Source organism: Silene latifolia, chromosome 11 (assembly GCF_048544455.1).
Source record: "Silene latifolia isolate original U9 population chromosome 11, ASM4854445v1, whole genome shotgun sequence".
Lineage (NCBI taxonomy): Eukaryota > Viridiplantae > Streptophyta > Magnoliopsida > Caryophyllales > Caryophyllaceae > Silene > Silene latifolia.
In genome coordinates, this window is record NC_133536.1 from 162,049,333 (window position 1) to 162,062,044 (window position 12,712).

General features: G+C 34.6%; 3 protein-coding genes and 1 long non-coding RNA gene across 4 annotated transcripts; 3 read left to right on the forward strand and 1 right to left on the reverse strand.

Moving 5' to 3' along the window:
* Positions 1-1,313: 1,313 nt before the first annotated feature.
* LOC141614254 (uncharacterized) lies at positions 1,314-1,955 on the reverse strand. Its single transcript, XM_074433016.1, has 2 exons — positions 1,749-1,955; positions 1,314-1,685 (listed from the first exon to the last, which is right to left on the reverse strand). The coding sequence occupies exons 1-2, from the start codon at positions 1,953-1,955 to the stop codon at positions 1,314-1,316; spliced, it is 579 nt and encodes a 192-aa protein (XP_074289117.1).
* Positions 1,956-7,397: 5,442 nt separating this feature from the next.
* LOC141615171 (uncharacterized) lies at positions 7,398-9,756 on the forward strand. The gene is made up of 4 exons (XR_012529684.1): positions 7,398-7,610; positions 7,805-7,869; positions 7,961-8,032; positions 9,645-9,756. It is a non-coding gene; the product is annotated as an uncharacterized LOC141615171 (long non-coding RNA).
* A 177-nt stretch (positions 9,757-9,933) lies between these two features.
* LOC141614255 (protein FAR1-RELATED SEQUENCE 5-like) lies at positions 9,934-11,016 on the forward strand. The gene has a single exon (XM_074433017.1). The coding sequence runs from the start codon at positions 9,934-9,936 to the stop codon at positions 11,014-11,016; it is 1,083 nt and encodes a 360-aa protein (XP_074289118.1).
* Positions 11,017-11,186: 170 nt separating this feature from the next.
* Positions 11,187-12,023, forward strand: LOC141614256 (protein FAR1-RELATED SEQUENCE 5-like). Its single transcript, XM_074433018.1, has one exon. The coding sequence runs from the start codon at positions 11,187-11,189 to the stop codon at positions 12,021-12,023; it is 837 nt and encodes a 278-aa protein (XP_074289119.1).
* The last annotated feature ends 689 nt before the right edge of the window (positions 12,024-12,712 follow it).

Here is a 12,712-nt window from a genome sequence, read left to right on the forward strand (position 1 = left end):
ATTACTTTAATTCAGTCTTCATTAGTTTTGTTATCATGTTTAGTTTCAATTATCTATATGTTGTTATTGTTAATTCGATGATGATACGTAGCTAATTTCCCTCTGCTAAGACTATAGGGGATCCATAATTATGAAGGGATAGTAATCGATTTATTGGGTTAATGCTGGTATAATCTTTGTTGTTAATTGCTGCATTTATCTGTATCTGACTAATTGAGTCGACGCAATTAGGCATTTATATCTTAGTGACCCTTGACCTGGGCCGAAAGGTTGGAAAAGGCGAGACAAGTAGCAAACAATAGGGCATTATAGTTAGGGCGAAAGCTAAGCTATTTGTGCTTTAGGGCGAATTGAAACCGAAAGGAGATATTCATTGCTCCTCAGACCGTATCTGCATTGACCTGAGACCTAGATTACTTGACTGAATGATTATTGTGAACCGTCTGTCTTAGCTGTTTTCTCTACTTGGTTAATCTTTATTCTCTTACTTTCTCTTCCATATCCTTATCATTAGTTTAGAATCAGTCAATTAAAACCCCCCAATTTGGTTACCGAGACGAACTTAGACAAAGCTGACATCTTCCCATCTCCCTGTGGAGATCGACCCGACTTCCCTAGCTATATTAGTTAGAGCCAGTTGGTTATTTTTGATAGGTATACGACTGCCCTGTCAAAGGACTCACAATATCAGGTAAAATTGTACTCACTCTATTACATATAACCTTGGAAATACACTTGTATAAGGTATTGCAACAAGCAATAGGTTGGTACTGCATCACATTATCAGGAATATCTACCTTGGGCACCAGAGTAATTATGGTATTATTACTCTGCTTAAGTAAATTTCCAGTTTGGTACACATTTTTCACAGTACTAATGACTGACTGCCCAGTGATATGCCATGTATCCTTGTAGAATTGACTACTAAACCCATCAGGTCCAGGAGCCTTGTCCCCTGGTATATCAAACATAGCAGCCTTAATTTCAGAATCAGTTAAAGGAGTCAACAGGGAAGTAATATGCTATGGCTCCAGACATTTTCCAGCTCTAACTATGCCTTCATTCAACCTCTGCACAGGTTTGGATGACCCCAAAATATGCTGATAGTACAGCTCAAAAGCTTTTTTATTCTCCTCATAGGAAGTACATAGATTATTATGCATATCCCTAATCGGGTACACCCTATTCCTCGCCCTTCTCCTCTTAATACTTGTATGGAAATAGGCAGAGTTCTCATGCTCATCCTTTATCCATTTCTCTTTAGCTTTCTAGTTAAGAAACTTGGCTCTAGCTTCTCTCAGAAACCTCAGTTCCTAAGAACATTCCTTCTCAGCAATAATACGGTCCTCATTTAAAGGATCAGTACTTAGAAGAGTCTGAAAATATTTTAGAGACAATTCAGTGACATGAGTAAGGTTCTCCACATCACTGAATTGATCTCTATTGAGCTTTTTTAGATCTTTCTTCAGCATTTTCAACTTAGTCACTACTTGGAACATAGAAGTTCCCTTGACAGTACCAGACCAACCACTCTTCACAATCTGATCAAAGTCAGGAGCCATAGACCACATGTTGAAGTACTTACATGGGATATTCCTGTGAATAAGCTTCTCCTCAAAATGAATCACACAAGGGCAACGATCAAATAGCCCTTCAGGTAAGAAATTAGCATACCCCCCATGATACTAATCAAGCCACTCATCATTTATAAAGGCCCTATCAATCCTGCTATAGACCTTGTCACCAACCTCATGCTTGTTTGTCCAAGTAAAAAAAGAGCCAGTTGCTTTCATATCATGCATATTACTATCATGGAGAAAGTTTTGCATAGGAAGGATGTCAGCTCTAGACACATTAGTACCTCCAATTCTTTCAGCCACACTGCAAATAGCATTGAAATCACCACATACAAGCCATGGTGCATTAACCCTTAGATGAATACTTCTAAGCTCCATCCATAAACTCTCTCTTTCAGCTACTTTATTAAACCCATACACAATGGTGAAAAACAAAGTTTATTTCTGACTTTGTCTATCACTTTAGTATGAATCAGCTGAGCAACCACACTTTTGATGTCAACATCAAACAAATTAGGATCCCCAAATGAGCCAAATTCTTCCTCCCTTGTGACAGCTAATGTTAGTGCAAACACACCAGCTATCACAAAGATTATTCTTAACTTTATTCCAATTACTACTATTAATCTTTGTTTCTAATAAACCAAATAATCCCAACTTATTATGATTCAAGAACCATTTTATTTCATTTTGTTTGTTAGGATTATTCATACCCCTTACATTCCAGAAACTGCAGCTACCCATTTTCAATCCTACTGCTACTGGTTTCACCTTTTCCAGTACTTCTATTCAAAACAAAATTAGCTTTCTGCCTTTGGATGGAATGACCGAGGGCATCCATAAAAGAAAAGCCTCCTGGAGTAACCACACGAGGCCCATCACTATCATTCCTCATCATTCGAGACAGGATTCTTCTGGGCAATGAAACATCCACTTCAGCTGGTTTAGATCTCACCACAGGCGTGACAACCTCATTCACAATCTTAGAGGTGGCAATAGGTTTAAACTGATGATTCCTCACCTTCCCTGGCACCAACTTAGTTTGCACAGGCACAGGGGCCTGAACCTTTGGTTTCCACACCTTTTTTTGGCTCCACACGAGGTTTACCCTTCCTGCACTAGTCTGCAACATGACCCATGCCTTTACAAGCAGAAGAAGACAAAGGCAACCAGTCATATTCAACCCTAACAATCTGCAATTTTCCAATTTTATCCAGAAATTGAATCTCCTTTGGGAAATTCTGACCAATATCAACTTCCACCATGGTACGTGCAAAGCCCAGAAACATTTTGTGGGAGGTGGCATCATCGCTTTTGATGTATCTACCAATCTCACCACTTATTTTCCCCAGGCAACCTGCACCCCAAAACTTAACATCTAAACCATACATCTTAATCCATATAGGAACCTTTTGAACATCGTGTTTAATTAATTCAGAATCAGGTTTCCATTCCTTAATTATAACCGGTTTATTGTCAAAAATCAAATGACCATTATTCAAAACCAGTTGTTGTTGTTCCTTTGTCTTAAATATAACTAGAAATATGCCATTCGGTAAGAACGAAAGCTTATCAACACCATATCCCTGCCATACTCTCTTCACAAGGCCATTAATTATCTTGCTTGGAGGGTTTGCACCCAGTATGTAACAGAAAACAGAGGATGATCAGTGTTAGGACATATTTGTTGATGATGACATGCCCAATTTAATCGTATTTCTAAGTGTACCATTTCAGGAATAATGCACCCTCCTCAAGCAAGAATTAATCAATGTCAAAGTCAAGAATGGTTGATAATTTGCTACCCAAGATTTAGAGTCAATTGTGTCATCTAATGTACAAGTTAGGGAGTAGAGTATTTAAAAGCAATAACAACAGTCAAGACTACTGTTACCCTTACAAGTAACAATAGCCTGGACTGTCACCATGGTCCGTAGCACTTGAAATTTAATTTCCTTTCGAAAATCCTTTTTATCCTTTTTAAGTGGCTTGGATTTAATTAAAAACTTTCAGATTTCTTCTCTAAAGATTTGGGTTTCTAGAAAAAACGAAAAGGTTTAGCTAATTATCAATTCAAATTGTTTTCTCTTTGTGTCAATTTGTCTTCTTGGTCTTTTATAAAACAAAGTTTGCTTTTTGCCATTTTTGTGAAAGCTTGTCATCTTGTGACTTGTTTTCCACTCTTTGTTTTCTGAAAAATCAAAGGCTTCTTTTGGATAATTACAAACCTTATTTTCTTCTTTTGCCTCTCAATAAAAGTACCTTCTTTTGTGCAAGTTTGGGGAAGTGTTGGTCTTCATCACATGTGAAGACCTTTGACTCACAAACCCTAGCTTACCTCCTTGTTTACCCTCTCTATAAAAGGAACCCTTCTCCTCACTTTGAAAGCAAGACTTTTCAGAGAAATCAAAAGTATTTTTGCAAAATCAGTTTTTAAGAACTCGAAATTTTCTTTGCAAAAAATCTTCTAAGTCTTCAATTGTGTCAGTCGAAATCACTGTTACATCACAGTGCTTTACCCTCTTATCTAGAAATCGTTTGTACCAATAAGTTGTCCTTCTCAATTCTTTTTAAGAATCAGTCTAAGGAAACTTGGTTTGAAAACATTCTAGTTAGATTGTAGAGTTTGCACAATTGTTTTCAAGTTTTCAAATCCTTTTGATATTTTGTAAAGCTTTCAAAGTATTCAAGTGTTACAATCACAGTGACTGTTGTTTTAAGTATTAAACTCTCTCACTTATGAACCGTTTGATCTTGTAAGTTGTCCATATCAATTCTTGTTAAAGAATCAGTCCGTGGAAACTTGATCCTTGTAAACGTTCTAAGTTAGAGTGTTGAGTTCTAGGATGGAGTATTCCTTTAACTCTTGTGGCAACCGGAGTAGGTTGTGAGTTCTTGAGTTCTTGGACGGAGTAGTCCTCTAACTCGTGTGGCAACTGGAGTAGGTTGTTGGTAGTTCATAGACGGAGTAGTCTTAGAACTTGTGTCGCAACCGGAGTAGGTTGTTGGTCCTTTTGTAGTTAGTGTTTCAAAGTAGTCGGAGTAGATTACATCACTTATCAATAAAAGAAGATTGGACGTAGGCCTTTAGAGTGTCGGCCGAACCAATTCAAAATCGTTGTGTTGTTTATCTCTTCGCTTTTTATTCCGCTGCAACTTATTTACTTGTTTTGTTAAGTTTTGTTATTGGCTTTACTCTTGAGTAACAGTTCTATATACTGTCACATTCGTTATGTAGCTTGTACTTCATATTCTAAGATGAATAGAAACAGCCAGAACCATTGTTATCTTCAGGCTTCAGCAAGTATTCATATTTCAATAATCACTTTCTTCGAGGTTCCGTGATACACACTTAATCATTTCATTTAATTGATGTATACATTTGCTCTTAACATTGTTCATCAACTTATCTTTAAACAATAGAGATTTAAGTTGAAATCTTAAGTTAAACTCATTCATCATTTTAGATATAACATTTGCAAAGCCATCAGTAACAGTCTGTCTTACTGTTGCTCTAGTCAGTTCGACAATACGCCTTTTAACTTTCATTTAAAAGGGATGTTTGTTAGATACTTGAGATATCATTTCATTTGACTAACTTAAATCAATTAAGTTTGGTTAAAATTTTTAAAATAGTACCTAATTCACCCCCTCCCCCTCTTAGGTATTTGAATCCATAAACTCAACAACCAGTATTCGATCTCACCTTCAACATCCGCTTTATCCAGTTGGATAATCGGTTTCGAAGCTGTAGTTTCCTCCACCAATTCTACCTGTTCTTCCTCATCTTCAACAATACTATCGAGATCAGCTTTATACTCCAGAGTAGAAAAACTAAGTTTAGAATTATGCTTAGGGGATTCAGTATTTAGATGAATTCCATTATTATTATTTGATCGAGAAGTACTAGCTACATTTTTTTTGGGATTTTTGTGATTTTTGTGATGAATTAAACGTAGGATTCTTTGCAACAACCTTGAAACGTGCCATTGCTTGCGGTTCAAGCTTGTTTTTAGAAACGGGAGAATTTTCTCTCACTTCTTTCTCTCTCATCCTAATCTTTTAGTTGTAACTGTTCCGTATGAAATTTTACGGAGCTTTTTATGATGCTGCTTTTAATTTATGCGGGAATGAAATTTTGTTTATTAAAATCAATATTTTTATATTTGCAATGAAATGACATCAAATTAATTAGATAAAACAGGTGGTGAAAAAGAGGAAGTAATTAAATAAGTGAATTGAGAATTGAAATTATGAAATAGAAGACATTAATTACTAGTGGTTGAGTGTGTTTTTCCTTTTAATCCTAACCATCAATCTTATAAAATCTAATGACTTAGATTAGGACTTAGGGACTTATTTTTTAAGGTGGACTCATTTTACCTTGTCTCTCTCTCCCTCTCTCTCTCTCTCTCTCTCTCTCTCTCTCTATATATATATATATATATATATATATATATATATATATATATATATATATATATATATATATATATATATATCAATGGGATCATGTGATGATACACTATCTTTTTGAGGATTGAGGATTTCGTTACAATATCAGAGGTTGTTCAATACAATATCACAGGTTATTCGATAAACTATCACAAAAAAAAAAAAAACACTTGTACAGAAAAAAAAATTATAATTTTTTTTTTTAATTTTTTTTTTTGGACAGGTCAGATTTTTCGTGATATTGTATTGAAAAACTTGTGATATTGTATTCACTAATCCTCAATCCTCAAATATTTAGGAGTTCTCACCGGATCCCGATCTCTCTCTCTCTCTCTCTCTCTCTCTATATATATATATATATATATATATATATATATATATATATATTTGGGATCCGGTGAGAACCACCTACATAGTGAGAACCCTGAGAACTCCACCTTACGGTTTTTTTTTTCTAAAAAAAACGATGTATTTGGATTCGACATAGAATTTTATGCCTAAATAACATATTTTTTGGTCAAAAAAGTTTAAATTATTGACCGAAATCAAGACAAGAAACATTTTATTAATTTCCATGCACCTACTACTCATTTTTCATGTATTTAACAATTTTTACGCACCTAGAACTCGTTTTCGTGCACCTAGAGCCTGATATTTTCATGCACCTATCTAGTAATTATTTTCATGCATGTAACAATTTTCATGCACCTAGTATTTGTTTCCGTGCATTTATATCCATTTTAGTATACCTAATTGTATTTTTGTACATTAAGTTTATATTTTGTTAATAAAATCAAAATTTTTTGTTTAGCTATATTAAAAATGTGTTGGAATAAACTAAAGTAAGGGTAAATGATCCATCATATATATATATATATATATATATATATATATATATATATATATATATATATATATATATATATATATATATATATATATATATATATATATATATATATATATATATATATATATATATATATATATATATATGGGAATGAGATCATCCGAGGATACACTATCTTTTTGAGGATTGAGGATTTCGTTACAATATCGAGAGGTTGCTCAATACAATATCACAAAGTTATTCGATAAAATATCACAAAAAAATACTTGTACGAGAAAAAGAAAATTATAATTTTTTTTTTAAATTTTTTTTTTTGGAAAGGTCAGATTTTTCATGATATTGTATTGAAGAACTTGTGATATTGTATTCACTAATCCTCAATCCTCAAATATTTAGGAGTTCTCACCGGATCCCGACTCTATATATATATATATATATATATATATATATATATATATATATATATATATATATATATATAAATATAGGGCGGGATCCCGTGCGAACTAACTTACGGTACGAACCGTACGAACCAACCCATTATACACTGTTATCTTCTTCTTACGCGCTTCTATCTTCTTCGACAAAACAAGAAACAGCTTCCATGGTTCTCTTCTTCAACCTCTCGTGATTCTGTTCTTGGTAAACTAGTTTCTACCATCACTATCCTCTACGAAACAAGCTTCTAGATTTACAACATTCAGCTCATCATTAATTCATCAAACAAGGTTAGCTTCAATTACTGTTATTTTTTCATAAAATAATTTAATCGAAAATTTTACATTTAATTGATTTGGTATTTTAGATCAATGCACATATATGGATTGTAGAGTAGTTTATGAGGTTAATTTTATGAAGAAATTTCAAATTGTTTGATAAATTAGGGTTTGTAATAACCGAAAAATTCAAATCGTTTTTTTAGGGTTTCAATTGGGTTAAATTCTTTAAAGATGGTAACAGTCTCAACCAATTGTTCTTCAACTTCAGGTACAAATTCTTCATTTTGTTGTGCGATTAACATTTTAATTGCAGATTTTTAGATGCACTTACTAAGATACTATTGTGATTTTAATTGCAGATGTTTGTACTCAAGAACATGCCTCAATAACTGAAACCGTAAATGATGAAGATGATTCCCAAATGGTAGATGGTACGAATTCTATCACTCTTTTTGCATTGATTCTGCATTTTATATTAAAAAGAGATGTCTGCAAATTTGGTTCATAAAATCTGAAAAAGAGATCTTCTTTTTTTGTTTGGTTGTGTGTAAGAACTGGGTTCATGATAAGTTTGTTATCGCACGTGATACCAAAGAACTAGTGTATGATTTTGAGACCTGTTTTAAATCGGTTACTTTGGCTGATGGGTAGCATTACTGAGAAAAATGTTGATCCTAGCTTCATTGAGTGAGATGATGTTGACAATATTGGAATTTCTTATGAAGCTAAATGATGCGTTTGTTGGATACATTTTCCTGTTTGATGGAATTCTCTGATGTAATTGCAAGCTTTGTGTCGAAGTCTCATTTATCTGTCTTTCAACGGCGTAGTAGATTAGTTTGTTATTTGATTTGGTTCATAAAGTTACGAATTCTTTCACTCTTTTTGCTCTTTTTGTATGACACTTTGTTTGCTGTCGTCAGACGAATTTTCTCCCTAAGTGTCTTGGGCACATATACTCTCATCTCTGTACATTGCGAACATTTCATATTATTCGATCAATTTATTGCCTCCTGACTTGGATATTCCTTCATATGCTAATTCATAGAATCCGACTATCCGTCCTTTTGTCTCTTTTTTAATCGAGGTATATGCATAGATAATGCTGTACTTTTGCGGGGCGATACCGCTTTGTAACAAAGCGACAACTTTTTTTTAGCTTTCTTAGTAATTATTATAACCATTATTAGTCCTTGTCTTTCTCTATCTTTACATTTTCATGCCACGCAAACTGGCAACTTTTTCGTTAATTCCTTCAGTGAAATGCAATGTTTTTGGAGTGACTATTAGCAGTTACAATTAAATCTAGGATGGAGCCGATAGTTAAATTCCATAAAGGAAACTGGTCTGCTCTTTTGTGTATTATGACTTTAGAGATTGAGTTGCGTTGTTCATGATAAATGTATCACTTTCAACGACTCATATATGTTTCATAACTAGGTTTTCCACTCTATTTTAGACTATCTTGGGGACTCTTTGTATCATTTAATTTACTGATCGTTACTTGTTCAATTAATTGTTCTTCAACTGGTTCCATTATTCTCATTTTCGGTGGACAAATTGTTCCATTGCCTAAGATGCCAGCTTTTGAGTTGTTAATTTACAGTCGTTACTTAACGTATCTGGGTAATTTAGACGAAACGTACCCACAATATATGTAAAACGAACCCAAGACTATTTCGAGAAGTAAGTAGTATGTAAAAGGGTTTTGGAGATATTGGCTCTTTTTGGCTTTAGTTTAGAAGTATCTGCTTATGTTAGAAGTGTGTTTTGGAAGTTGAAATTGATGTAAAAATTTCTGGAATATTGTTTTCTAATCAATATTAATCGTAGTAATTTGATTTCTCTTGTTCTTTGAGTTGCTGCAATTTTTTTTTTGGGATTTTGAATTCTTAGTTCTTAAATGGCATGTGTATCCTACTGTTTTCCATTTCATTAGTATCCATTCGATTTCGTTTGGTATCCGATTTCAGTTTAGTATGATTGAATACCCCTGATTGTCCAGATCAATTATTAGTGAAATGCCATTCGTTGTTTCTGCAGCTATAGTTGGTGATACTAATGACATGGATATTTCAACAAATCCAGAAGAAGATATATTATTGCTTACTAATTGTCCAGATCAATTATTAGTGAATGATGTGCCATTAGTGAATGATGTGCCAGGTAAATCATTTAGTTTTATTTATTGCATTTTGTTAGTGTGAAGCAAGACGACGGTTTATAAGTAATCATTGTTAATTTGAGTCTTCCGAGATAGCCCTAAGTTGTTGCTACTAGTGAGATTCACGGAGTGCCTCATTGTTCGTAAGAGCTTAAACCATTTGTTGGAATGAAATTTGAGAATTTGGAGCAAGGGTTGGATTTCTACAAAGCATATGCCAAAGCTTGTGGCTTTATTCCGAGATTGGATTCAAGTAAAATCATTCAAGGAGTTACTACACATAAGAGTCATGTGTGTAACAAAGAAGGTAATAGGCAGCATGGTGGGCAAAAAAGGAGGAGGGCAATAACAAGAGTTGGGTGTACTGCCAAGATTAAGTTTAAGAGACTTCCTGCTGGTGAGTATGAGGTGTATGAATTTATCGAGGTGCACTCACATGCAATGGTAACTCCAGCCACAATGATTCACTTAAAGTCATTTAGGAAGCTCAACCTTGTGCATAAGAAAATGATAATGGATAACTCACGTGTTAACCAGGGGCCTGTGAAGACATTTCGAATGTTTAAAGAGTACGTTAGGGGATATAAAAACGTAGGGGCTTCCTTAGAAGATTTTATGAATTTTTCAAGGGATGTAAAGAAATACATCAAAGAATATGATGCGGAAATGCTGATAGAGGGCTTCATGCAAAAAAGAGCTAGGTGTCCCTCATTTTACTTTGATTTTGATGTTGATGACGACAAAAGACTCACTAAGGTTTTCTGGGCTGATCCAATTGCAATTAAGAACTATGCACTCTTTGGTGATTCTGTGTCTTTTGACACCACATTCAATTTTAATGAATACCGTATGGTGTTTTGTCCTTTTACGGGGGTTGACAACCATAAAAAATGTGTTACTTTTGCGGCTGGTTTGATAATGCGGGAGAATGAAGAGTCTTTTACCTGGCTTTTTGACAATTTTATGAAGGCAATGGGTGGGTGTTATCCTACTACTCTGATTACTGACCAATGTCTGGGTATTAAAGCGGGGGTTAAAAATGTGTTTTCAGGCAACACAACACACAGATTCTGTATGTGGCATATCATGAAAAAATTGCCTGACAAAGTTGGTTCAACCATTTACAAAGACACAGACTTTCTAAAAGAAATAAGTTCTATTGTTTGGAATGAAGATATTGAGCCAACTGAATTTGAGTCGAGTTGGTGTTCAATTATGGAAAAACATGATTTGTCCGGAAATGAGTGGTGAAATCCATGTTTGAGGACCGCAAATTATGGATTCCTGCATATTTTCGGGACACTTATATGGGTGGGCTTCTAAGGACAACTTCAAGGTCGAAATCGAGAATAGTTTCTTCGGCAACTTCACCAACCCCAACCTATCACTTGTTCGCTTTTGGATGCGTTTTTCGATCAAGAATGGATGCTCAACGCTCGAAGCATTCTAAATTAACTGCTGATTCTAAAAACTCCTCTCCTATATTATCAACTCCCCTTTCTATAGAAAAGAAATGTGCTGAATTTTACACACCACCTGTGTTTTATGATTTTCAAGAAGAGTTGAAAGGTGCATGCTACTCTTGTAATGAGGCCAACAAAAGCACGAAAGAAAGAGACGTGGAGCGTTTATTTGTTATGGATCGTGAGAGCAAGAAAGTCTATGAAGTCGATGTCGATGGGAAAACTTTAGTGTGTTCATGCAAGAGGTTTCAGAGATTTGGGATACTTTGTAGACATTGTGTATGGGTGTTGCATAATAAGGGATTTGATGAAATACCTTCTGAATATCTATTGCCGAGGTGGAGCAATTATGCAACATTTCGTCCTATCTTTAATGTTTTAGGGACGTCTTTAGAAGCTAATTGTGCGTCAATTGACACAAGACAAAACACTATCAGTGAATTATGGTCAGGGGTGTTCACTGCAGTGTCACTTGTGGAGGATGATGAGGAAAAGGAGAAAGAGTTACTCGAATTGCTTCAGAGTTTCAATGAGAAGTTGTTGATTTCAAGTAGTGGTGGGAAGTCAAAAAGCAAGAAAACTCAAATCGAGACGCTTCTTGGGTCTAAAATCCCTACTAAAGCTCATATTCTTCCTCCAAATCAAGCAAAAAATAAGGGATCTGGTAGAAGGATGACTTCTGAAAAAGAAAAGGCAATGGAGGAGCACGCTAAGCCTCTTAGAAAATGTCGTGCTTGTGGAGAAATGGCACGCCATGATAGTAGAAATTGCCCGAGTCAACTTCCTAACAAGTAATCTCATAATCATAATCAGGCACTTTATTTGCTTGTTTTTTTTAAAATTTACATATTAGTGGAAGAGGGCATATATACAAAGTATTAATGATATTTTACATGATTTGATGATGTAGGTATTGTCAATGAAACAGTTGTGGATTGGGATGCGCACAATTGTAGCGAAGGGTGTAATGACCACGACTACAATGGATATTGTATTTTGTTGATGTTAGCTGTTGGCGTATGTTTTGACCTCTATTAGTTATGTTTGAATTTGAATTAGTATTCTCATTTTCGGTGGATAAATTGTTCCATTGCCTACGATGCCAGCTTCTGAGTTAGTTTGTCTTGTTTAGGGACCTTGATATTATATTTTGTTACTGTCCAAATGTAGGAGGAAGCTTTAATTTGAATGGATATTGTATTTTGTAAATGTTAGTCATTGGCGTGTGTTGTCACGTCTATTAGTTACGTTTCAATTTGAATCATTATTCTCATTTTCGGTGGATAAATTGTTCCATTGCCTAAGATGCCAGTTTTTGAGTTGTTAATTTAAAGAGATGACAGATTTTATTGATCGTAACAATCCTTCCATGTACTATTGATCGTAATTGACTGTTCAGATAATTTTGTGTTGTATACTTGTATGTTACAGGAATTTGCACTTATGAGTCAAAATTGTGCAAGCTTCTTCAGGGAGGAAATAAG

What these genes read in the sequence shown, in the direction of transcription:
- LOC141614254 (XM_074433016.1), bottom strand. Translation starts at nt 1,955, where the DNA reads ATGGAGCTTAGAAGTATTCATCTAAGGGTTAATGCACCATGGCTTGTA. An exon ending in CTTGGACAAACAAGCATGAG is followed by an intron (nt 1,686 to 1,748) that starts GTTGGTGACAAG and finishes TGGCTTGATTAG; the next exon opens with TATCATGGGGGGTATGCTAA.
- LOC141614255 (XM_074433017.1), top strand. Translation starts at nt 9,934, where the DNA reads ATGAAATTTGAGAATTTGGAGCAAGGGTTGGATTTCTACAAAGCATAT.
- LOC141614256 (XM_074433018.1), top strand. Translation starts at nt 11,187, where the DNA reads ATGGATGCTCAACGCTCGAAGCATTCTAAATTAACTGCTGATTCTAAA.